Source organism: Stegostoma tigrinum, chromosome 14 (genome assembly GCF_030684315.1).
Source record: "Stegostoma tigrinum isolate sSteTig4 chromosome 14, sSteTig4.hap1, whole genome shotgun sequence".
NCBI lineage: Eukaryota > Metazoa > Chordata > Chondrichthyes > Orectolobiformes > Stegostomatidae > Stegostoma > Stegostoma tigrinum.
This window is the reverse complement of record NC_081367.1, coordinates 38,376,732-38,403,407: the sequence shown is the minus strand read 5'-3', so window position 1 is coordinate 38,403,407 and position 26,676 is coordinate 38,376,732. Positions and strand designations below refer to the sequence as shown.

Sequence of the window (26,676 nt, the reverse complement as noted above, 5' to 3'; positions counted from 1 at the left end):
AGCTAATTCCATGTTGCCTGATATGATTTAATGACAGGTTGTAATTGTCCACTGTTTGCAAATGTTAGGCATCTTGAGCTGATTTTTTGACTCTGAAGCTATGCAAACAATTGCACTTCCGGAATTTGGTGCATAATTCAAAGGCTAGAAGGATTGACTTGTCTTATTAAATTCACCATTAACTATCTATAAAAAGGGGTTCAGTACCCAAACGTACTGCATGGACAGACTACGGGGTTGAACCACAAGCCTAAAAAGTAAATTACTCCATTTTCCTTTTATTTATTTAAGTAGTGGAAATTTGAGCAGGTTTAATTACAGCAGTACAGTCTGGTTTGTGCACACACCTGGATTCAGGTCGGTGAAAATCTTTGCTCTCAACAATTGCTGTACTACTGACTCAAAATGCTGTTTTAATTGGTGAGCAAAGCTTTGAAAGTAACCAACACTCCCTTCTTTATTTAGCGCTGCACCATTTTGAAATTTCCAATGTTTTTCTACTGATGAAGTGGTGTAAGAAATCAATTTAGGTAGATGTAGAAGTAATTATTCATCTGCAGGATCCTACAACCATTAATGGGCTGAACACACAGATGCTTTGTTTTTAACATTTTTGGTTATCCAGGATATGATTACTGTTCTTTGTACAGAGTTAAAATATGTTTTAGCAATTTCAATGGATGGACCCTCAGTTTAACAACTTGTCTAAAGGGCAGCAGGTCCATTAATACCCTGTTGCCTTAGCACCGTTACAATAAGTCACTGACCTCAAAGGTCAACTCTGTTTGCTGTCCACAAACATAGTGTAATTTGCTGAGTATTTTCAGTACTTTCTGCTATGATTCCCTCCTTACCTCATTGGAATATCAGCCTGGCAGATCACTTCTGTGGACTACAGGTTTTTAAAAATTATTATTATTTTAATTTTGTCTGTCAATAATGTGTTGTGTAAACTTTCCTTACCCCAGAATCTGGGTATGCAGTCCATCCCAGTTCAGCTGTTGCCAATCTTGAATCCATAAGAGTCTCTGGGGATCAAAATTGAGAGGAAAATCAATGTATAATCTAAAACTAAAAATCTTGTGATAAAATAGAAAACAGCAGCTTACATATTCACAGATCAGAAGAATAAAACAGAACAAACTTGCATTGCTGCTTCTTTGTGCCTATACTCACAAATATAGCTGCTGTACACAATATGACATGTATGTGATCTTCAGCTTTTATAACCCGAATATCTGATTCGCACACGAAGAAGCAACTAGGCAAAAGGTGTATTTCCTTTCTTTGGAACCAATGGTTTGTGTTTTATCCACAGAATTTTTTGATTTATGCAGAATACAACCTGGGGGTCTCAGCACATAAATCTGCACTTTACAAGACAAAGGTTAAGGAAACCAGGAGCACAAATTGCTTGGGAGGGAGGACAGGGTCAAAAATGTAGAGGGTTTCAAAATGGATCAGAGTAATTCACATTAAAGAGGCCCTGCAGCAGAAAAAGACTGTTACAAATCAGTGAAATAGGGGATGATTTCTATAGCCACATATGATGAAGAACAGCTGCTCAGCAGCTTGACTATAATAAAGGGCTACTGCAAACTTAAATCTGTACAAATAAATAGATTCCTCCAAATATACTTCAAGCCGAAGTTGCAGCTTTGTCCTATGCAGGGGACATAAAATGACAAGTGGACACAAGATTGTAAGTGAAGTATAGTTTATTGGACTGTAAAAGACACTGTAGGGGTCTGATTTTAATTTATTATTTATTCGGCATACGCAAAATTGAACTTGCTTCAAAAATTAAGGGAACCAAAAACTTTCAAAATTTACTTACAGTATCAGTTTGGAATTATGGCAAAATTTCAACAGGAAAACCAAAGAAGCAGAAATGAACTAGTTGGATGGATAGATATAGATGACAAATGGAATCTAATTTAGAGAAATGTTTGGTAATACAGGTTGGAAGAAAGAACAGGCAATGGAAACAGCCTCTTAATTGTTTTGAAATATGAAAAACATCTTGATCCTTCGACACATTGGTCATGATAGGTGATGCAAGTAAATAAGGCCATAAAAAGTCAGTTTAAATTATTGGCATTGCCTCACCAGGCATATAAAATAAGAAATAACAAGTAAAAGAGAGTAACATAACTCATGTTCAAAATCATACTAACATTTGCCATGGAAAGTTTTGGGCATACTATAGGATAAAGGACTTCAAAGCAATGGAATGTAAAATGCTAACATGCATTCATCACTTGTGTTTAAGTGGGACTAAAATCTTTTACAGTATTCAAAATATTAGAAGAATTAGGGGCCAAATTTTGCAACAATGTCCGAGTTCCATCAAGTTTTCGGAAGGCTTTTCAACTGTAAGGCCAAGCAGATTTACTAACCATATCTTACCAAACTCATCCCATTATCTATCTCCACTGCCTCATAGCATCAATCACTTCCAATTCCAACCCTGTTTTAACAAATGCTGTTCTCAGAATATCTCAACACTCAGTGAAAATCTGCAAGACCAGAATCTGTGCCAATTTTAAAAGTTCACTGTGCACCCACAAAAGCTTTGGCATTCCTAAGCTGACCTGCTTGGTCCAGGACGTTTCCAGACTATTTCAGAGAAGGCAACTCTCCAACATAGACTTGGAGGTGCTGATCAAGAGGGTTGTGCCAAGGAGAGGAGCCCTCTTCCCACAGGACCAGCAAAGGGGGCCATGGTGCCAGCTTCTGACAGCCTGGTCCAGGGTCACCACCCAGTTCAGCACTGTTTCCATGGTGCACAGCCAGCTGTGCATAAAGAAGGACAGCTGTTCTACCAGGGTTAAGTGCCAGATGCTTTATTCTGCTATGCCATCTTCAATCTATTTCTGATGCTGTACCCTCCCCCGCGAAGGCTCATGCTCTGCCACTCTCACTGGTGCCTGCAACATGTTCATTCATCAGTGCTCCCTCCAGGCCTCCCAATCTCCCCTACAACTAACCCTACAAGGCCTCTGCACTGCCACCTCAGATTACCTCACCACCTTTCCACCAAATGCATCAGCAGGCACTTTACCCAATTTGCCCCTTTCTCTCTTTGCAGGAGAGGTGGACATGCCTGCACTCCATTGCCCCAGCCACTGGTCCACATGACTAACGGCTCACACATAGACCCTTCAAAATTCTCCACTCAGGACACTCCTGAGGTGGCCATGTCTTCTACCTCCAGCCTGCCTTCCCATCTTTAAACCCTGGAAATTCACACTAAGGAAGATCAATGTGCAAGTGGCAAGAACACCCCCAGCATGTCTGAACCATCCAGACACACTGGTCTGTGTCTGTGACGTTCATTAGTCTATTTGCTTGTAATGGTGCTTCCCTTTAAAGGACCTCACATTATTGGACTTTGTATCCACAAGGACTGTCCAGTAATCACTTATGACACTGTTATAAAGTGGGATGCATCTGCAACCAGCAGATTGGTATAGATGAGGTAAACTATGTTTTTTCCCCCCACTTATTCACTCCCTCGCCACCTGCAGCAGACACAGCCTAGCAGCTAAATGATTTAGGACGCGGCCTTCAAAAGGTCAAGACACTTACCTTGTCTACTCTAAGAGAGCCATTTACTTCCGTATTGTGACCTTTAGATTTCTAACACAATGGAACGTAACAGTGACAGTTCCTCTGCAATTGGCTTGCAGCCTTCGCCACAGTATATCATTGAGCTTCTTGCTCCATTGTCTCTTTGGATGAACCCAAAGGACTGACCTTCACCCAACCCCTTGAGCTGACAACCCCATACTAAAAACACCTACAGTCCTGACTGGTGGCTGTACATCTCCCTGACCATGTTCACCCTGCCTTCCCAACTGACTATTATGGAGCACAAGACTGCTCCTGATCTACCTCCCAGACTGCAGAGGCATGGAATCCATACAGTGCAGAAAGAGACTTTACCAACCCTACAAAGAGAATGTCATCTAGCCCCAGCTCCCCACCCTTTCTGTGTACCCTTACACTTACAATGATTAACCCACTGAGCCTGCACACCCCTGGACACTATGGGGCAATTTAGCATGGCCAATCCAATAAACCTGCACATCTTTGGCCTGTGGGAGGAAACTGGAGCACCTGAAAGAAAACCACACAGGCATGGGGAAAACATGTAGACTCCACGCAGACAGTCACTCAAGGCCAGAATCAAATCCAGGTCCTTGGCAGTGCGATAACCACGGAGCCACCATGCCACCACAGACTGTGCTGGCCAGATGCCTAACTGTGGCCCATCCCTTGAACTTGTATCAGAGGCTGCCCTTGACTTACTTCACTGGGAGTCCCTGAAGGACAGGTGCCTCCCTGGACTTCCCTGAGAACCAAGACTTTGAGACATAGCTGCTTGCTTGAGCACATGCAGCGTGTTTGCAGCAAAAATACTGGCATGCGGCGTAGCACCCTTCCAAAGTGAAGGTGTCTGCTCCCTTGGCCAAGGTTGCTGCCAGCAAGGCAAGCTGCCTGGTTGTGTGAGTGTATTAATTGGCACAGCAAGGCAGAGCAGGGCATGAATACTGCGAGTATGCAGGCAGATGCTCAGTCAGGGTTAAGTAAGCAAGCAAGCAGTCCTGAGATGCAATCTAAGCCAATCCTTCAGCTGGGTCTCTGTCCCTATGCATTAGTATGTAAGAGAGGTGTCATGATGCCTGTGAAGGGTTGGCAAATGCTGGTTACCAACATTCGTGGATGGGGGCGGGGGTGGCTGTGTCCATGGGTTGCGTGCTGAGAAGCTGTTTGATTCTACATGACAGGAAGGTTGTTTACAGCAAGCAATGAGCTGGAGTCACCAAGTACCTGCTCTATTTTCCATGTCAAGTTTACTTGGCATCTAACTTTTTTTGTCTATTTGTTAAGATAAGAAGCTGAATATTAATGAAGGTGAGTTGGGCTATTAACAAGGCATTTAACAAGTAATAATGCCCCTTCAGTGGAACTCACTATTACCTCACTAGCTTGTCAAAAGCATAACAGATGGAGTGAGATTCCTCTGATGTTGAGATCAACCTCAATGGATTTCTCATCCAATTCTGTCACAAATCTCACAATAACTGAGGTCACCAAGACCCCTACAAGATTCCAGCAAAGTCTTCTATTGATCAGTGAGACTGTGATAAGAGACAATATTTAGAACAAAAAAAGGCATTTTAAAGCAAATTGAAGCTAGAGAACATAGATAATGGTTAGAATGTGGTATTCATAAATTTTTATTGAAATTATAGCTCAGAAGGGAGCCATTTTATGGGTGGATGAAACCTTGCTATTTCCTTTCTTCAAATGACAATAGTTGCAACAATGAAATGTTGATCTAAATTATATGCTCATATCTGTAGTTCATCTGGAAACTATGACCTTTTGATTAAGAGGCAAGAGTACTGCCAGTCAAGCCAAATTAAAAGGAGAATATTAAAGAGTATAGGGAGTGAGTAGGTTACTGGGTTATATCAGGCAACAATGCGGAAAAATATCAAACACACATGAAAACTCAAATCGCCTTTTCTATATGATTCTTTCATTATACAATACCCTATGGATGACTGTATGACCAGACGGATGTCAAAATATTGTTTCAAAATTTGCCTTATACTTACTAATGAAAATGTGCTGTAAAATATGCAATCAAATGTACAATTGTTCAGGAAATTTTGCTGTTTTTTATTTTGTTCTCACTGTGTCTATTTGCTTCTGCAAGTATGGTGAAACGTGTCCAAATGCTTTTATATGTCAATGAAGAAGAGTTACTCAAAAATTATTCAGAAAAATAGTGCGTGTTGAAAAGAAACATGAAAAAATTCACCACAGAAGTATTGATCATATCAATCAATGTGAACTGACACAAAGAGCACACTTAATTCAAAAGCAAAACTGAATAATATGTTGTCTTGCAGAATAGAGACACCTTAGTTTATTTGATAATTAAACATTTTTTTCCGATCCTGCTTGTCTAAATCCAAAAAAGAACACACCTTCACTGGTCAACTCCTGGGTTTGAAAATCAATTGTGCTAATAATCGATTGATAGCTGAAATCAAGGAATTGAGGTGATAAAGTTCAAATATTAACAAACATATGTCCAATTAATTATGGAAGGAAACTCATGGAAAGTTGTGGCCACATTTGTTTGTTGCCTAAACAAATCAATTAGTGCCATAATGAGATGTAAATCAACAGGCGCTCTCGGTCAATGGGATCAAGTGACATGCTAATGTTAGCAAATTTGAGAACAGGCTGCTGATGATTGTTTGCTCAGCATTTGCTCAAACAATACTGATAGTAAAAAAAGATGACAGAAGACAAATGATTCTGGTTTGTTCTGGTGAATTTAAAATAGGAAAATAATATTGCCATTAAACTTGGCTTAAACATGCACAGCATTTGCATTTGTCAAAGCCATAAACATTGTGTTGCCTTTGTGGGTGATTAATACTACATTGTTACGAAGGCACAATGTTATCAGAAAAAAAACTCTGCAGGGTTTTTGATGCCTTGAAACTGGCTCATGATATCGGTCTCTCCTAACTTAGTTTAAATCTGAACAAAGTGAACAAGGATAAACCAAACTAATTAATAGCAGTGTAACAATTAACTGTAAGAGTTTGAAAGTTTGTTTGCACCATCTCCTTTCAAATACTTGCAACAAAAATATCTTTGAATTCGTAACGATGAAAACTAAAAGGCAGAATTGAGGAAGAAGCTCCAGTAGTGAACATATTTTAATGTACAGTATTATTGAAATAAAATGGAAACATTCATCATGTTAAGGCATTCAAGCACTGAAATATCATAAAACGCAGGATCGATGCTTTCTCCTTTCTTTTGTTATCCCATGACAATGAGTTATGCTAATGTTAATTCATTTTAAATCAGAAATCACATTATGAAGAAGATCCATTCCATAATTTATTTTACTAATTACGAGGTCTAAGTATTAATACAAATTGCAGAATAATTAAATTACTACCCACTTTCTACGGCTTATACAAATTGATTGAAAGAATTTAAAGCTGCCTGACTATCAATGTCTTTGGTTTGAATTAATAGCCCACGCCGTCAAGTAGCTGCCATACAAATCACAACTCAAAATCATTTACTTCTTGAAATTGTGAACTGGAAAATTGGATTAATAGAATTTAAAGTTTTTAAAATTTTTTTGCGACTATGATCCAACTTGTAAATCACAAAATAATTTGAATTTATTATAAGAGATGAGGATAAATAACAATGATATTAAAAATTGAATACAGGTCAGAGGTGCCAAGTTTAGTACAGGTTTGCCTTGTCTGGCTGGGAAACGAGGCTAAAAAGACAAATATGGATCATGATTTCAGAAAAAGAAAGTTACCTTCCATTAATCTCAGAATGTGAAAAATTACTGATTAATCTTACATAAGAACATAAGAAAATTTAACAAAAGCCAGCACTAATTACAGGCAGTGTATTTGCATTTTAGTTTATCTTATATAAACATAAACCAGAACGTTGCTGACTGTGCTCGCTGCTGAACACATATGTATTGCGAACAAGAATTGGCAGATAGAGAAAACAAAATTGAAGAAGTGGTTGCAGATTCTCACTGAAATGTTGAAAGTGTACATCACAAAATTATATTCTGTTGCTAATTATTGTTTCACAATTCAACTCGTCAGATCTGTACAATGTATTTGTGAAGTGTTATGGCTATGCCTCTGACTGTCTGCTTATTGTTAATTTCTTTCTTGCTCCTGAGATGTAGATTAAATTCTTTCACCATTTTTTAACCTTTACCTTTTTTTTCCAGTAATCTTTCAATTTACCTTAATTCAGGAATGTTTGTGTCTCCAGAGCTTCTCTACAATATCTTTTCACTGAATCTGCCCTGCATAATTTTCAAATTTATCTTTGACTTTATCTTGTTGCTCGGCATACCATGCATAATACACAGAGGCATGTGCAGAGCATATTTTGATATAAAGTGCACAGTGATCCATTCTGGATGTAAAGCAGGGGGAGCATTTTTGTTAAAATGGTAAGACCATAGTCATGACCAATTTAGTATATGCTATGGGCAAAACTTGATGCAGACATTCCAATATCGCTGCAGTGACACAGCAGGAGTTTGCGTAATGCACCAAAAGCTGTGAAAGTTTTTTTTTGAAATGAGTTCCACAAATCTGCAAAGAGCTGTCTTGTGGTTTTCATCTTATTCCCCATGGATTTATGTAAAAACCAAGTGTGACATTTTGTGCAAATGGTTTGTGACAAGGTTCAGTTCCTGTACTGGAAGTCATTTATCTTCATCATAGGTGATGAAATGATCCCTGACTCTTGATTATACTTACCATGTGTCTGCAAAGACATCAGAAGGTTGAAAATGCAAGCAAAAATATAATGAGACTTGTGTAAAAGGTAACTAACAACTGTGTGCTCTATTCTATGAAAGACCACAAATATTCTCTTTCACATAGCTGCTGATAAAATTAAGTCAGACTTTGACTCTTATGCCATGAATAGATGTGAAATTTTGCACCTCATATTTAATAGGGTTATAATTTGAAGCCTTGTAAACCATGCTCAGTTCTTTATAATAATGATAAACAGTATTCATTATATTGTTTAGCATCACTCAACAGGAACAGTTGGAATTAAATTAAAGACATAGACCAGACCTTGAGTAAATCCCTGCATCATCTTCCATATATTGAGTCAGTATGATAACTTTAGACATGTTACAAATCATCATGGGTTTACTTTACAACTAAAGTTACGTAAATTATTTTATCATACGATAGTTGAGTAGCCTTTGTTGATCAAATCTTGCAACACATGCAAGAAGAGAATGATACCCATACTGCTGAGGAAACAAGGTTCTGTGGATTATAATTCAGAACTGCAATGCACACACTGGCTAAATGGCCATTACACTGACAAGTTTGAAGCCAAGATTGCATCACTAAAGTACAAAAAGTGCAGGAATTGAATGGTCAAAACTGAATAAGATACCTACCAGAAAATGTATTAAAGAAGTGTGTCTGTATTTGAACAGCAGACTTATATATATTGAGCAGGCAAAGTTATCAATTTCCATATGGTAGAGGTACGCCTGCAAACTCACAGCAGGGTGAGTCAGCATCTCTAGAAAAAGCAGTTGATATTTCAGATCTTATCCTTCATCAAAACATGAAGGACAACAACCAGAAATGCAAATAATCTTGTTTTCTTCACGGATGCAGTTGTTTTTTTTGGGGTGGTGGGGGGGAAGATTTCAGATTTCCAGTATATGATATGATTTTTTTATTTATGCGTAACTCAGTTTTTATTTTCTGGTCAGGTGGTATGAAGGGTGGTGCTTCGGTCTCATCTTTTTCTCCATATGTTCCCGAAAGGCCAGAAATCTACCACGTTGGAAATTGAAGTTGTGTCCAAACTCTCTGCCTTTCTAAAACCAACAAGCTATGACAACAAGCAAATTCAAATACATTGAGGTAAACTATCTTCTGCAGTATGCTGGCAGCCTGGCATCTGGTGACGGTATATATACTTTGAGAATTTTGGCATACATTTATCCCTTTAGGATGTAAGCTGTTTAGTCTTGGAAATGCCAATATGAATGCACTACACTTCACAAACCCATAAGGCATTCTTCAAACTGCTACTTTAACAGATGCATTGACCTATTTAAAATTTAGCAGATTAATGCCTACAGCTGAATTAACAAAAGCAGCCTGTGCATTTGCCTAATAATAACGCCAATTATTAATTTCAGACTTAGTGCTCCTAATTGTCATAACGAGAGGTTTAAAATTTGACTTTGTAATGCACGATGATAGGAAGAATCATTTTAAACAGCAGACAAACAGGAAACAATTCTTGCTTCTCTCAGCTAAGAATACTGTGCCTAAACATTGATGGGTCAACAGTGTGCATTCTGGTGTAAATGCTAGATATGTCAGTCTGAACATCTGCCACCGATCCTTCCCATATTGCTCAGTATTGGGAATGGTATTGATATGCATGTGAATTGAAGGTTCCCAAGTCACCTCATCAAAGATGTCAATGTATCCAGGATCAACAAATTCCAGTCTAACTTGCAGTTTCTAAGGTTTGTCCACAGAAAGGAATTTAAGGTGCTGATGGTGTTAAAGGGCAAAATCATATTTTAAAAATCTCCTTTTTCATTTTTATGCACCTGCGTGCATGTAGAAATGTGCGTATGGTGGTGGGTTTGGCAGGGTAGGGTCCATGATCTGGCTTGCATCCCAAAAATGGGACTCCCTACTGCCATCTAGTGGGCTATCATGCCATTTTGCAACATACCCACGTTTTCCTCTCATCGGTTTCATTTATGCTAGAAAGAGGATCTTTTCTCAAATAGAAAATCTCAGCAAGGTCCTGATATAATTTCAGCTATCTTGCCAAATTCTAGACCCCAGTTATAGAGCTGTGCATGGAAGGTTTGTCTCATATTGAGTAACATCAATGAAACATTGTTGTGTTAAGGTTCAATGGACTAGAGCTGGTCCATTTTCAACCTTGCTCCACGCATGGAGAACAGTATGTCTAATTTTGGTTTTATTATTTTCAAAGCACAAATTTTCCCTGAGATGTTTCCTCTTTACATTTTATTCATTTAAGATTTATTGCAGCAATTTTATAAATAGGTTTTAAATTTAAAATATAGGCTACTATAACAGTAAATGTTGCATTAGCCAGTTATCGTAGAACTGCAAAATAATATTCTTCTCTATTTACAATTAGGTCAAAATGAGTTACAAGGCAGTTTTAACTTGAATAGATCATATAATTGTAATATTATTGTGCTCATGGTTTTTGATACACAAGAGACAAATATATATATGTAAATGCATTATACTTGTATGCACTCAGCTAGGAGATTATTTTACTTCCAGTAATTCAAAATACATGTTTCACTGTAAAATATTTCAGATACAGCCTGACTACAAAGTCAGACAGAAAATCCAGTGCCGTACTTAGGGGGCTCTGCACTGTCTGAGGTGCACTCATTCATTTGAGAGATTAACCTGAGCTCCCACCTAACTGCTCAGGGGTGGATAAAAGAGATCCCTCAGCACTATTCCGAAGACAGCGGTGGGATGGCGGGGGGGTTCCCTCAGGATTCTGGCCAATATTTATCCCTGAATAAACATGACTAAAAAAAGTTATATAGCTGATCATGGAGGTTTGCTGAGCTTTATAGGCTGTTGGGTTTCATATATTACAAAAAAGTGATTACACTCAAAAAATTACTTCATTGGCTGTAAAACACTGAAATGTCCAGCAGACATGAATAATGTTTTATAAATGCAGGTTCTTCTTTCAACAAATAATGGCAGGTTAGTGATTATAATTATAAGCAGACCAAATTTACAATTAACGAAGTGTGGAGCTGGCTGAACACAGCAGGCCAAGCAGAATCTCGGGAGCACAAAAGCTGACGTTTCAGGTCTGGACCCTTCATCAGAGAGGGGGATGGGGTGAGGGTTCTGGAATAAATAGGGAGAGAGGGGGAGGCAGACCGAAGATGGAGAGAAGATAGGTGGAGAGGAGAGGATAGGTGGGGAGGTACAGAGGGGATAGGTCAGTCCAGGGAAGACGGACAGGTCAAGGAGGTGCAATGAGGTTAGTAGGTAGGAGATGGAGGTGCGGCTTGGGGTGGGAGGAAGGGATGGCTGAGAGGAAGAACAGGTTAGGGAGGCAGAGACAGGCTGGACTGGTTTTGGGATGCAGTGGGTGGAGGGGACGAGCTGGGCTGGTTTTGGGATGCAGTGGGTGAAGGGGAGATTTTGAAGCTGGTGAAGTCCGCATTGATACCATTGGGCTGCAGGGTTCCCAAGCGGAATAGGAGTTGCTGTTCCTGCAACCTTCGGGTGGCATCATTGTGGCACTGCAGGAGGCCCATGATGGACATGTCATCTAAAGAATGGGAGGGGGAGTTGAAATGGTTCACAACTGGGAGGTGCAGTTGTTTATTGCGAACCGAGCTGAGGTGTTCTGCAAAGCGGTCCCCAAGCCTCAAAGCTCCACACTGCCCTCCAACCTCACCACACCCGGCACCTTCCCCTGCAACCGCAGGAAGTGCTACACTTGCCCCCACACCTCCACCCTCACCCCTATCCCAGACCCCAAGATGACTTTCCATATTAAGCAGAGGTTCACCTGCACATCTGCCAATGTGGTATACTGTATCCATTATACCCGGTGTGGCTTCCTCTCCATTGGGGAAACCAAGCGGAGGCTTGGGGACCGCTTTGCAGAACACCTCCGCTCGGTTCGCAACAAACAACTGCACCTCCCAGTCGCGAACCATTTCAACTCCCCCTCCCAATCCCCAGACGACATGTCCATCATGGGCCTCCTGCAGTGCCACAATGATGTCACCCGAAGGTTGCAGGAACAGCAACTCATATTCCGCTTGGGAACGCTGCAGCCCAATGGTATCAATGTGGACTTCACCAGCTTCAAAATCTCCCCTTCCCCTACTGCATCCCAAAACCAGCCCAGCCTGTCCCCGCCTCCCTAACCTGTTCTTCCTCTCACCCATCCCTTCCTCCCACCCCAAGCCGCACCTCCATTTCCCACCTGCTACCTCATCCCACCTCCTTGACCTGTCCGTCTTCCCTGGACTGACCTATCCCCTCTGTACCTCCCCACCTATATTCTCCTCTCTACCTATCTTCTTTTCTCTCCATCTTCGGTCCGCCTTCCCCTCTCTCCCTATTTATTCCAGAACCCTCACCCCATTCCCCCTCTCTGATGAAGGGTCTAGGCCCGAAACGTCAGCTTTTGTGCTCCTGAGATGCTGCTTGGCCTGCTGTGTTCATCCAGCTTCACACTTTATTATCTTGGATTCTCCAGCATCTGCAGTTCCCATTATCACTGATTTACAGTTAACTGGGATATTTAGAAAACATGTAGTATCCACGCTATTACAAACATACTGATTTGCTTACTTTTATCCATGTTCAACATGCTCTACAAATATGTTATGGTTATTATTTTGCTGAAGCCTGTACAATCAGTATTTCTAAATGTTGATTCTTTATACGAAACCATTAAGTTGTTTAGTTTGATCGTTTTAAGTATTTTTCGTAACTGTTGGTTTACAAAAATGATTGAAGCCAGTTTCAATGTCAAATATAACTGAACTGATGACTGCGCCCTCAGATTCACACTTTTAACATGTTCTCCTGGTACGTTAAAATAGTCTAAAAGCAACCTAGAACTGTTCAGTTTAAAAGTATCGAGTGTGGGCCCAGAGAGTATGTACACAGCATTCTGTGTGTGGCCTCTGCTACTCTAACATTTTGCTTGTATCGTAACAGAATACAATAAAGCATGAACTTCTATGAAGGCAAGAGAGAACTATGGGCCGGGGGGGGGGGGGGGGGGGGGGGAAATGCGCATTGACTTCTGAGAATGGATTCAGGCATGCACTGGTCTGGAACAAAAGCATCTGACAGGGGTTAACAATGGTGGCATCATCTACCTCCTAAAGAAAGTTGATAGTTAATTGCACAAGACAGGATTTTTTTTTTAAACACACACAGCAGCCCCTTGCTTCAGTTGCTGCATGCAGAGTGCAGTCATTTATACAAACCTATTCTTGAGGAAGAATTACACCAAGGGGAAAAAAAACTGTGAAAATGGTAATTTCACCAGCTAATGAGCTACAGGCTGCCCTGCTTGTCTCTCGCCTGCCAATCTGCACTGAGCCTTGACTCAAATGAAAGAAAATGCCGCAGAGTTCAGGAGAACTTGAGCAACATCTCAGCAGGCAGTAATTCATCTGAGAAGAAAGAAAATCACAGCACAGTCAAGCCATGCAGTAGGTCTTAGCATGTTTAAGGTAGCAGGCTTCTAGATCATGCTGAATATTTCCTTGAGTGTGACCAGAAACTAAATATTTCTTCAAGTTTTAAAATAAATATATGCTTTTTTCTAACATAAACAGCTATTTATTATAACTCCTACCATAATAATTTACGTGTATCTATAGCTATAAAATGCATGAAATCACCATGCTGGACAATGGCTTTTGTTAAGCTGTAGTGATACATGGCTGCATATCTGCATTCAAAACAAACTGGCTCTGTTTATGCACACAAGAAGTTTAATTATCTGGCACTAATTTATTCAAACTAGTTTTACATGCTTTAAAATATTTGTGCTTTCAGTACCATAAATTTTAAAATAATGCAGTATACGGGTGGTCCAATGCAGTAGTTCACCAAACTCATCCCTGGGACCAAGATCTAAATCCAGCTCTAACTGATGATACAAGTATCTTTCTGAAGGCAATTAAGGTGAGAAATCTGGATGACGTTAATCAAGTTCACCAATCTTTCACTGTATCATTTAGAAAAGCTCTAGGGAAAACTGAAAAATTTACACTTGTGCGAAAGGAAATCCCCATTTGAGATTGGTGCTAAGGTACATTATTGTGGAAAGCATTCAAGAAACACTGCTATACAAATAATCTTTACCATGTTTCAGTGTAATTAATGTTGATATCAGTTGCTAACGCAGAAGGAGTAAACGTGTTACACATTATTCCTACTCCCCTACCTTCATGTGTTTCTTTATCAAGAGAAGAGTTTGAAATTAGAAAAGGACAGGCTATCTTAAATAAGTTTTAACTTCTGATGACTTCATATGTTCTTTAAATATAAATGTCATACATACCATGTAGGGTTAAGCACTTTCCAACACCTCTTCCATAAAACGTACAAGTAGATGTCTCCTCTACCTATGATTGATTAATGACCTAAACAATAGCTTTACATTTTCCAAATAAGATCCTATTTTCTAGGCTACATCCTGTCAGTCACACACCCTATTCATTCATAAATCTTAAGCACTCCACTCAGTCCACATAGGGACAAGCTGTTCTATCATCATTGCATAAGTGTGAATAAACAAACAGACAATGTACAACTTCCATTCCAAAGCTTTCTTTCTTCTGAAATTATTCATATTGGTATCAAGAAAATCTATCATAGATTTGTTACCATCTGTCTGGAATTTATTTCACACAGACATTACAATGCCAGTGGTAAAACAGGAATTCTTGATAAATGGCACAACTGTGATTTATTAACAGCTAAAAAAAAATGAGTCCAAGAAGGTTCTTTTCTGAAACTGTTAACCGGATGATAGTGTAATAGTAAGGAAATTGTGAGATAGTTACATTATAATCATTTTACATCAACAAGACTAAGTGTTTTAATACTGTTAACAAATCAAAATATTTGCATTTAAGATAATCAGACTGAAGTGGATTTACAGTAAAACAGTGACATTAACATACACATATTCTGTAATGTCGCAAAAATTGACTGCAGTGATTGAATACACCCTAAAACTGAGTCAGAAAGTTAAAGAATGTTGTAAGGGGATGTGTCAAACTTAATTTGGTTAGGTACGGATGATGGTGTAAATGTAGCAACAAAGAAACTACTGTTTAAGTTTGGCTTTTCTGAAATGCACAATCATTAACCAGTTCCTGATCACAAAGGCAGCCCTAGGCAAAAAACAAACGCCCTTCGAAACCTTTTTTAAAACTTTGCATTACTTTATTAATACAAGTATTACCTTGTACATAGCATGGCTTCCTTTAATATAGCCAAGTTACAAAGTGACAAATAGATATTCACCATGGTATGTAAAACAATAATTGAATCTGTTCTTAAAAGTAATAAGAATGATATTGAGTCATGAATATTTTTTCCCTTGTCTATGAAACAGTTGTTTAGACTATTTTCTAATTTTTAGCCCAAGGGCCAGAGGCTAGCTGTGTTTGCAGTTACTGAGCCATTTTACAAGAGTTTTGTAATTTTCTTCTATTATCTTTAGTGACTGTTCTTATCTTCTGTCTCATCCATAAAAAAAATTATAGTGCTGTGGTTTAACAGGCATCATACAATTGGTTTTGCTCTCAGCACAGTGATGCTTAACTCCTCAGTGAAGCTCAGATGGTATCTGTTCCTTTAAAGGGATTTGCCATTTGGTAAACTGTCTTGTGAGACAATTTAGCCAGCATACAATCATCAGTGTTGGTAAAGTGTTTTGCTGAACACACAAAAAAAATAGTAACATGAAAATGGCATTGCAAACGTTTGCTGTTGAATAAAGCATTTCAGATTGTTTCCAATCAGCAAGACGATATTACAACAGTTCTCACTTAATATTTCAGCACTTTCCCAGATTCTTTCCAAAGAACTCAAAGACGAGAATCCTTCAGACAACTCAAAAATACATAAGTTATACATATTGAAGCAACATCAAATTACCATGTATAATTACTCTGGCTGCTAATGTGCTAAGATAACCCTAACCTTAACACTAACCCTAACCCTGTCGCAGCATCTGTGGAGGGAAGAACAAAATTAACATTTTGCATTCAATATGACTTTTCCTCAAAATATGTTTGGAATTTAAACATTAACTCTGTTCCTCTCCCCATAAATGCTGCCAACCCATTGCATTTCACCAGTATTTTCTGCTTTGATTTCTAACCTCCAGTATCCACAGTATTATGCCTTTATCCTATTAAATATGTTATTTTTAAATCCCAGAACTGATGACACACCTGTTATTAATATTATACTGAATCTACCACACTTTAGCTTCAGCATTTTTTTTAAACTGAAGAAAGGAAACATCTGAAATTAACTGATAATCCACTAAACTCATGAGCACAAGATAAACTGTAGCCTATATAATACGGGTATTCATCTCATACTGTGACTAGTAATCATTTCACAACGAATGAAAATCAGATGAGTACAAATGTTTCAAAAAGATTTTTGAGGCATCCTACTTATCATACATCATGAATGTTATTTTGCAATAGAACTATCTCCATTCCACACAAAGGTCTTTGTTCATGATGTCAGCATCACTGGCTTGGCTCGCATTTATTACCCATCCCTAGTTGCTGTTAAGAAGGTGGTGGAGAGCTTCCTGCTTGAATGGCTGCAGACCCACAATGCAGTTCAGAAAGCAGCTCCAGGACATTTTTATCCAGTGACACTGAAGGAATGATGATATCTTCCATCACACTCGTAGAGTCAGGTGGTGTGTTATTTGCTGGAGGATTCCTAGCATCTGACCTGTTCTTATAGCCACAGAGTTTGTATGGCAATATTAGTAAATTTTAATTTTCCTTCAGAACATAACAGACTAAACAGAATGTTATAATAATGCTCTAATTATAACTAAATACCTATATTTAACTCAAATGTAATAAGTCTAGAACTATGTGACCTTCATCTGCACTTGGAATTTCATGGGTCAAATTTAATTTATGATTTATTACTTTTCTTTCAAAAAAATAAAATCTTCAAGATTTGATTAAGAAAATCTACGTTGAGATGGGAACATTGTACAAACACCTCATCCTAGGCTCAGTAGTTGCGGGCGGTGTGGGGGAATGACCTCTCAGAATCAGCTCAAAATGAAACTTTTTTCTCCTTGTCCCATGTAAATCAGTGGTGTAATGCACATAAATCATAATCTTCTGGCACAATCAAGGAAACGTCACCTCTTTGAAAGCACTGAAATGGGATTTCACTTGCATTGGTTAGAATGGACTTTTTTTTAACGGCTTCTTTTAGTGGCAGTGGTTTTCTGATTACTATTAGTCACTGAGCAATGCCACATTAAACTTTGAATATTTACACTTGTAGAAGCAGCAATTGTCAGCACATAGCATCAGTGATCAGGATCCCCAATGCCTGTTACTTCTCCGAGACTGTGAGAAGCTCAAAATGTTACTCTGTGCTTTGGAAATGCCAACATACTATACAGGAGTTAAAAACACAACTGCACAGTATTATTTAAATAGTTTGTGAGAACAGTTGTAACCTCCCAGATGTAAACAAGGATAATGCCACTGTAACTGTGAACAGTGCTGGTTCGTGAATTCTGGAATAAATGTCAACTAATTAGATGGATAAGGCTGTTGACTTGCTCACCGAGCTGGCTGGTTTTTGTTCGGACGCTTCATCACCATGCTAGGTGACATCAGTGGACCCTCCGATGAAGCCATGTTATTCTATTCCGCTCGGAATTTATACTGACCGGTCCGTATGGTGAGTACTGTCATTTCTGGTTTTGATCTGTGTGGTCCAATCCTATATGTTTGTTGATTGAAGTATGGGTTGAGAACAATGCCTCCAAAAATTCCCGTGCATGTCTTTGTTTGGCTTGGGCTACTACGGTTACTTTGGATATTTTTTATGAATACTTAAAGAAAAGAGGATTAAAACTTAGAAGTTAAGAGGCACTGGTTAGTAAAATTAAAACAGACTTTTTGAACAGGTGTAGTATCAGTGATGGGTCAGTTTGGCTGTGCCACCATTTTGTTTATTGGACTAAGTTCACATTCAATTAAAGTGTATACAACTGCGCAAACTTGTAAGGTATTTTAATGAATTTAGCTTTCATCCCAGTTAATGTTCTGAAAAATGTAGATATCAGTTGCTTACTAACTGTTGCTATTGAGAAAATGGTTGCCCATAAGTTTAACATTTCAATTTCTGCTGTTACTTTCAAAATGATGAATATAATCCTTCTGGACATTAGATGTGGCATTTCTTGAGAAACATTGCCACTTTCACATTGCTCAGACTAAAATCAAATATCTAATAGCAATTTTTTTTTCTTGGATACCATACTTGTACTATAAACAAAATGTTGGGCACTAACACTTTGTAGAAGTTGGTCTATCCATGGTTTACAGAACCTACCGATTTACCAAACTCAGGTGTGCAAGGAATACTTATGAATTATTTGCTCTCTTCTATCTGAAGTCAGATTCTGCAATCAATGGCATGCAACCAAGCATTTTCTCTTTCCCACTTATAATTTCTTAGAATATAGATTTATATAAATACACATTAAATGCAATTACACATACTCAGAAGAAAGAGTAAAATACATGGATATTGAGGCCCCAAAATGAGGTTCTTGGATGAAGCGGCACCTGTGATGCTTATTGTCTAAGCACATCTTAATGCTACCTGAACCAACTCACATTCCCCATGGACAAAAGAACAAGCAGAAGCTCCTTGAAGTTTCCAGAAAATTCACATATCATTTTACAGCACAGAGACAAACACACATATTTGAGTTTTCATTGTAGTTTGAGTTGAGCAATTTTTGTCTCCAACAGCAAACTTTCACGTGTGCAGAAATAAATGCAAATAGATACACAGATACACAAACTTACATTCACACGTATACATCGACACACACATGAATATGGAAACACAGATGGATACAAATAAAGATTATGGCATGCAATTCTTTACAAGGTAGAAATGTTTCATAAAAACTTGCCTTCAACTCTAAAAGGGCAATAAAGACATTTTAAAAAAAATAACAAAGCTAAACGATTCTGTGATGATATTGTGTGGTTTGTTTCCAAATGCAATAATTTGTAAATTTTGTGAATTATTGGTGGGGGGGGGGGGGCAATGGTTTATACCAATGGTAATTATTCATTAATGTTTTATATTTATTTTTCCTATGTTTGAAGCTGGAGGATGGTGAAGATTTTATTGAATTTGGCTGTCTCCACTATCAATGCAACAAGTCTCAACAAACAGCCAATACAGCAGCGCCAAATGATTTGCTGGAGTACACACAGGTAGACACAAGGTTGAAAAGATACATTGTGCAATCAAGGGATTCTGACGATGCAAAAACATTTATTCCCATTTAAAGAGTGTATTCAACACAGAATTTATTTGCAATAGAACAAGGCTCAAGCGTAATTTGTGGATATGACAAACTGAACCCAATTATACTACAGTGCAAAGTATATTTGAGCTATAAATATTACCAGTTTCCCTTTAATACTCACTTTGATAATTAACACAAAAATATTAAAGCAACCACAACTAAGTTGCCTTGTTAAATAGGTCTATTGATTTATAGTGACATTGATTATCAGACCCTCCGTTTTTTATCCTCCTGAGATTCTTCTTTTAATTTGTTTATTTGATTGTCTGTGCATTTTCTATACAGTTGCTTAAAATGGTTCATGCCACTGATTTAGTTTAGTGACCATAGTTACAATCCTATTATTATGTTCCAGACCAAAAATAACCTCCTCTTTTCAGATCCCTTTGCATGTATCCCTTTTATTTCATTAATTCCCTTCCTGCATCCTTACTATTTGAGCTAAACTATTGCTGATGTTGTATTCATTCTTCTCACATTAACTTCAAATTCTCACTGACGAAAGGTGTTCATCAAAAAGCAGCAGATTAACGTTAAAACATCTGGCCAGCTGCACACACCATTGATCATTAATTGCTGCCCTGCAAAGGGAGGAATCAAAAGCCCCATTAGTGTTGTGGAGTGCCTCCCCTTCCTCAGTAAAGCACACTCATGTTCATTGTTGTCTGGGAGGGCCCTTGACAGAGGGAGTCATTGACTTTTTTCACAGGCTTGCCTGCAAAGTGGGTTCTGTGAAGTGCTATCAAGGCATTGGTTGTGCATGTGTATAGTTGATGTTTAAACGTGATCTGTTTGCCTATCAAAAAAATAGGTTTCACAGCCTGCCTTGGAAAATTGTGATTACTTTGAGATTTTTTTCATCTTACAACACAGTATTAGCCCACATATTTCATGTGACATTGATATTATATGACTGATTATGTTCTGCGTACATACAATAAACAACACTGCATTTCTTTGAAACATTGATCTGAACAAAAGCTATTTGAAAAGAAAAAGTTAGTCATATTGAAAATGTACTCTTGTTTTTTTAAAAATTGTTCTTTGTGCTTAATCCATTGGCTTGCATTAACAAACAAGCAACCACATATACTTATTTTCAACTTTCATGTTACTGAGAAATAAACTTGCAAGGAGCAGGATACAGAACAAGCCTGCATGATATTTGTTTTCTCACAGCTAGTCAAAGATGGAACCAATGTTCAAACCAAGACTTCTTCCCTTAGCATGGTGTTTGCTTCCTAGCAAATTGTAAGTCATGATTTTTCATCTTTGATTTACGTAACCATAAACAATTTTTAATCCAGTTCCAGCTAGAATATCTGTTTTTGAATTGGCTGCAGGAAAAGACACAAAACCTAGTACTATAGAAACAAGGGAACACCCAACGCATTTCACGACTTTATGCTCTACTTTAAAAACAGCATTTTCATTTTGATCACACTTCAGGATCAAAGTTTACGTACTAAACTTTTTAAAAAAAACTTTATGTAACGCTGAATAGCAATGTAATAATTTTAAAAAGTGTCATGTTGCTATTCAGCGTTACATAAAGTGTTAGTTAATGTTTGTACTTTTCGTAAGACTAAAAGTGTCTAACCTACAGCTCCCCCTCTCACCCCAAAGTATGATACATAGTCTGGTATCCATCTCACTATCTATCTATCTTTTGATTTGGTATTCACATCAGGTAAAACATTAGGAAATAAGCTATATTTCTGAATCTACTACCTCACTCTACCAAGTGATTGTTTTAATGTTCAATGTCTGGCCTACGAACCCGTGAAGTGATGTACTAAATTAATGCGAATAATTCCACACTTAAATTTGACGGTCCAAAATGGCAGGAACTGGTTAAGGAAACAGTGCACTGAAATGGTAAGATACAAACAATTAATAAACCATAAGCAATAAGATTTATTTTTAAAAAAAACTTTTGAAAGTATTAATATGACCCTTTTCCAACAGTGCCTAGACTCATCATGCATTTTGCAAATATGATGCTTATTTGTCTGCCATTTTGCTAGTGAGGTTCCGTCGCTTTTGCGCCAATGCTTTCAGCTTTTCCATCAGCAAGTTCACGACCTCTTCCTGCCCTCTTGATGACAGTTCATGCCTCAGGATTTAAAACTGCAAGCTCTGCAATACTTGTGCAATTCATCTTTCCAGTGCAAAAGGACAGTGTATGTGCAGTGACTTTCCAATACTTAAAAACCGGTTCCCAACAAGGGTCTCCTTGCGCATATAAAAAGAGTTACCTTTGCTCCACAGCAAGCAAGACAGATTATAATCGCAGAAACACGGAGATGCGCGATCATTCAAACTTTATTTACTTCATTGTTGGTGAACGCTGGTTCCTGTTCTAGCCACAGTCTAGAAGTCATAGATGCGATATCAATTACGTGGAGCCACAGGTTTGGACAAGCAATGTAAAGACGGGACATTCCCTCTTTATCTCTGGTGAACCTTTGCAGCACCCAGGTTCTCATTATCTGTCCACACATGCCGCCAGGCTAACCACCAACCCTGAAATGTTTGTTTCAACTCACTTGTGTGGTAATCTCCAGGGCAGATATTACAGACAACTCGCATTAATTGGTCGAATTGCCCCGAACATTTTCTTTTGATTACACGTGTCTAGTTACAAGCGAAGTACCGCTCTCGTTGTGGTGTCCATAATAATTTTAAAAATTATCAAATGTCTGGATTAGAGAAGCGCTGCTTATGAATAACCGGAAGTTTTGCTTTGTAAACCCAATCACAACCCGGTGGTTCTAATGAGTCAAAAAACACACAAGCATAAAGAACACGCGAGAAATGCCAATTCTTCCTGTAGTTGTTTACTTAATGTGCTGTCATGGTATCTGGGAGATTTGTTTCCTTAAAAATAAATCCACTGAAAGCAATTGAATGCGCCGGCTCTCGTGCTGGAAACGCCACAAGAAGCAAGCACGCAACTCTGAAACCAGAACCTACAGCGGACTGCCACATGAGCAGCTTTGTAACCAGGCTACCTTCCTTAGATCGGTTTCTTTTATGGAAATGTAGAAGAAAGGAAGGGGGGGGGGGGGGGTGAAGCTAGTAGTAATGTGCGAAATTCACTTCAGACAAAAAGGATCCCAGGAGCATACTGAAATTCACACCGTCCAGCCTCCTTCCATGTCTGCTTTGAATGAAGGAATCGTGCTGCCGGCAAAAGGGGGGAACACAGAGTCCCCATAGCACGGTCAACACGTGGAGAAACCCCATCTCTAAATAGCTACTTTATCCAAATTGCCAGCCCGGCTCCCTTCAGTAAAACTTCAACAAGAACTTCATACCTACTGAAGGGTACCAGCCATCACTGCTCAATGGATAATTCTCAAATTTTACTTGGGAAACCTAACTATAAGAACAGAAATATGAAACTGTCTCTGCTCGCTTTGTGTGTTTATCGTTTTCCTCACGGTGTGTTACACCTTCCTGAATTATGTAAGAGCAAAAATCAACAGAAATATAAGCCAAACTCCAGCATTTTACGTAAAGAACTCTTTTTTAGGAGTCTTCACCAATAGAACCTATTTCAGTAATTTGTAGTGATTTTACAAAGTCTCATCTTAAAAAATGAAATTCTGAACAATCTTGTTACTTTCTAGTTTTGTTACAGAATGGAATACAAATTACCAAAGTTTTTTTTCGTGATCAAATATTGTCTTGCCCATTTAAATATGTACAGGACATCTTTTAACGTACGCAAACATGACTCATTTCATGGATATGATTAGGTCCAACTTTCTCACATTTGAATTCTTATTGTTTTGTTCATTGGACATAGATGAGGTTTACAGAATTCAGCGGGGAACTCTTGATGTGACTATTATTTGACCACATAAGCCCTTTAGGCCATAATATCCACAAGCGAAGCTCCAAAGCAAAATTCGACAATACTCTGATTACGTTTGACTCAACTTGATGTGAACAAATATTTAAATGATATTCTGGGATTAAAAACACTCAAGTGTGGGTACTTTTTGTGAATCTAGTACTGATGGTGTCTTAATTACAGGATTCCACTCAGAAAGCCCGCTGTTGGCTTTATGGAGTCTTAGGGAAGATTAAACAGTGACAATAAGCAACTAATTCCATAGGTTTGCCCAGGAAGAAACAGCAGGAATGACGTGGAATTTTGGTGCAGGATTGATAATGAGAATATTGAGTCTGAACTGTGAATTATAGTAAGGAATTTTCTCCAAGTGACACTAGTGTCGCCTTATTACCACCGCTCTGGAACAAACAGCCCGTGTCCGATCGTAGCTCTCATGGCCTCTGGAATTCGTAACCGATTCGGAAGATGGCAGCCGCCAATTTAGCGCAGGAAACCTTGTTCTAACTGCCCTGTTAACCGACGGCCCACTGCGCTTTGACTATCTGACAGTTTAACAGATTATGAAATATAGAACCGAAGAGCTCACTGCAGTGAGAATTTCCAAGAATACGACCTGCTGCCCGCTTCAAGATCTGATCGTATATCCGTATATAGCTTTTACGCTATCACAGTCAGCTCCCGAACATAGCTGCTGTTTAATGTGGTGGGTGTGTAGAAGTTAATTACAGTCAATGTTGCAGCTCGCAACCATTGTTTCGTACGGAAATCTGGCGTTTCTCAGCAACTGTAAAATGCTGTGATTGAGTCTTTGTCAAGTTCCTTGTTAATCGGCTGACTGATTAACTTTTAAATGTTGTCTTTTTGAAAGCAACTGAAGGGTTTATCGAAAGCATCATGGACGCCAACAGTCCAATTGGATGAGACTGAATGGGGGAAATAAATAGTTAAAAGACATTCTAGCCAGGTCTCTCACCTCGTACACGGGCAGCATTTAAAGTCGTCCAAGGTTGGACGCAAGTTCCAATGAACAGAACTGCCTGTAAATTTCCCCGTGATTTTCCTCCTATCTTCGGATAAGAATTGGGCAGCTGGTTCCAATCGGTACAAATTTCACTCAGCTAAGGCCAGACGAGACAAGGCTTGCTATTAGAGAATCTGGATTTCTACGGCCACCGAAACTCTGATATTCATGGGTGGCAAATAGCACTCTTAAAATCCACTGAAACCTTGACAGTTTGATTCAGCCTGACTCGGGTTCCTAAATCTGAATGCTTGCAGATAAAAGTTGCCCCCCCCTCCCCCATTTTAAGAAGTTCCTTGCTACTCCCAAACTCAACAATTACAGCACACACATTGAAAAAAAAGAGAAAATCCCCACACTTCCGTACGACAGCGTCTTCCTAAAGATCCGGGCGTCCATGCCTTATCAGGATCTTGTTTAAATTTGCAGCGTCTGAACAACGATGCAGTGTAGAGCACAACACTGCGGCGTATAGAAATGTGTTGCTCGCTGGTACTGATTACTCGCCTCGATATGGATAGGGAAAACTCCGGGAGGTTGGGTTCTTCACTGCCAGGTACCAGTCAGGTTTGGCCGATCGTCAGAACCAACAAACTTCCTCCATAACATTTTCTCAGCTTTCACTACCTCCCTCCCCCTTTCCAATTACCACCCAACAAAAAAAGGGGGGGGGGGCACAGAATGAAACTGCAATCCTCAGGATTGTAGACCCAGTAATTCTTGGCTGCAGCCGAGATGCAGCTACCGTCGCCAAACTAAAGCTCATCTATGGACTGGAAATTTCAACCTGGCCGCTTCAGAATGTATACGGTGTTAACAACTGTTAACTATCGGCGTCCTTTCTTGCATTGCACAGAAGAAGATATCAGATAGCAGCAAATGTGAAGTAATGAACTCTTAAGGCATAAGTTTACGCAGCAACTGCTTCTATATAATGCTATAGGTCCGTAACAGGTACGAATAGACGGGATTGCACGTAAAATATGAGAATTTTCCGATCAGGTGGACTCAGAGACTTGCATGTAGTTGCCGCGATCTTGTTGCCTTCTCCGTCCCCCCGAATGGATCCAGTTGAAACTGCTGCGCTACATCAAAATGTTAAGAGTAATGGGACCACTGAGAAGCTGCCCTACCTTCAACAGCCACGGTGAGCGGGAAGAAGCAGCACAAAAACACCGAGATATCCATATTGTTAACGTTGACCACTTCCCCTCTCCTCGCCTCGTCTTATTCCAGTGTTGAGCTCACACTGCTCTCTCGATCACTCTGGCACTTGGTCAGGAATCAGTGGTGAATGAGTGCGGCTTGCTGGGAAAGCCAGTCGCGCTGTCAATCAGAAGAGGCCAGTCCGCCCACAGGCTCAGCGATTCATTGCTGCACCCGAGAGGCTATGTGCTCACTGGGCTATGTGCTCCGAGCGCCTCCTACCGGCCTCCACCATCCTCAGCACTTCCAAGTCCCACAGCAAAGTGAACTAGACCCGGACAAATGGACACCAGGCTCTTTTAACAAAAAGACCCTACAGGGCTTCGCAGGGAATTATCGATTTATTACTCAAATCAGTGAAGGTTACACACGTATTACCGAGCTTTCAACTACAGCGCAGCGTATAAATGGTATTGACAAATAGGTCATTACACAGACATACAGGTAATTTGTTTACCAATCAGTCCGTCTATTCGTCATATTGGCATCTCACCAAGTTCGGAATCTTCAAACTCAGTCGCTGCTTCCCCAGACTGTTACACTACCTCGCTACCTTTTAAGTACCTTTAACGCAAATAAAAATTACATAGTCCGCAATTTTTAAAAAAACCAGTATTTTTCTAAAATGTACGTACTGTATACATCGTTGACAATAATCAGACCTCAAGTCTGAAGGTTGTGATTACTGTAAAATACTAAAAGTGCTGTTTTAACAAGGAACGCACATCTGTTCAGGTGTAAAACAGACTTCTCGGTCCTTGACGCTCAATTTAATTATAGTCTTTAATAGATTAAAAACAGC

The 26,676-nt window shown here is 39.1% G+C and overlaps 1 protein-coding gene across 3 annotated transcripts in view; it reads right to left on the bottom strand.

The window, feature by feature from the left end:
* The window catches only part of LOC125457520 (ephrin type-B receptor 3-like), a 92,686-nt gene extending 66,725 nt beyond the window's left edge, over positions 1-25,961 (bottom strand). For all 3 annotated transcript variants that reach the window (XM_048541816.2, XM_048541818.2, XM_048541820.2), the window contains exons 1-2: positions 25,802-25,961; positions 964-1,028 (exon numbers count right to left, since the gene is read on the bottom strand). In XM_048541816.2, coding sequence (XP_048397773.2) covers positions 964-1,028; positions 25,802-25,856 — 120 coding nt within the window. In that variant the 5' untranslated portion in view covers positions 25,857-25,961. The remainder of the gene's footprint in view (positions 1-963; positions 1,029-25,801) is intronic.
* Between the last annotated feature and the right edge of the window lie 715 nt (positions 25,962-26,676).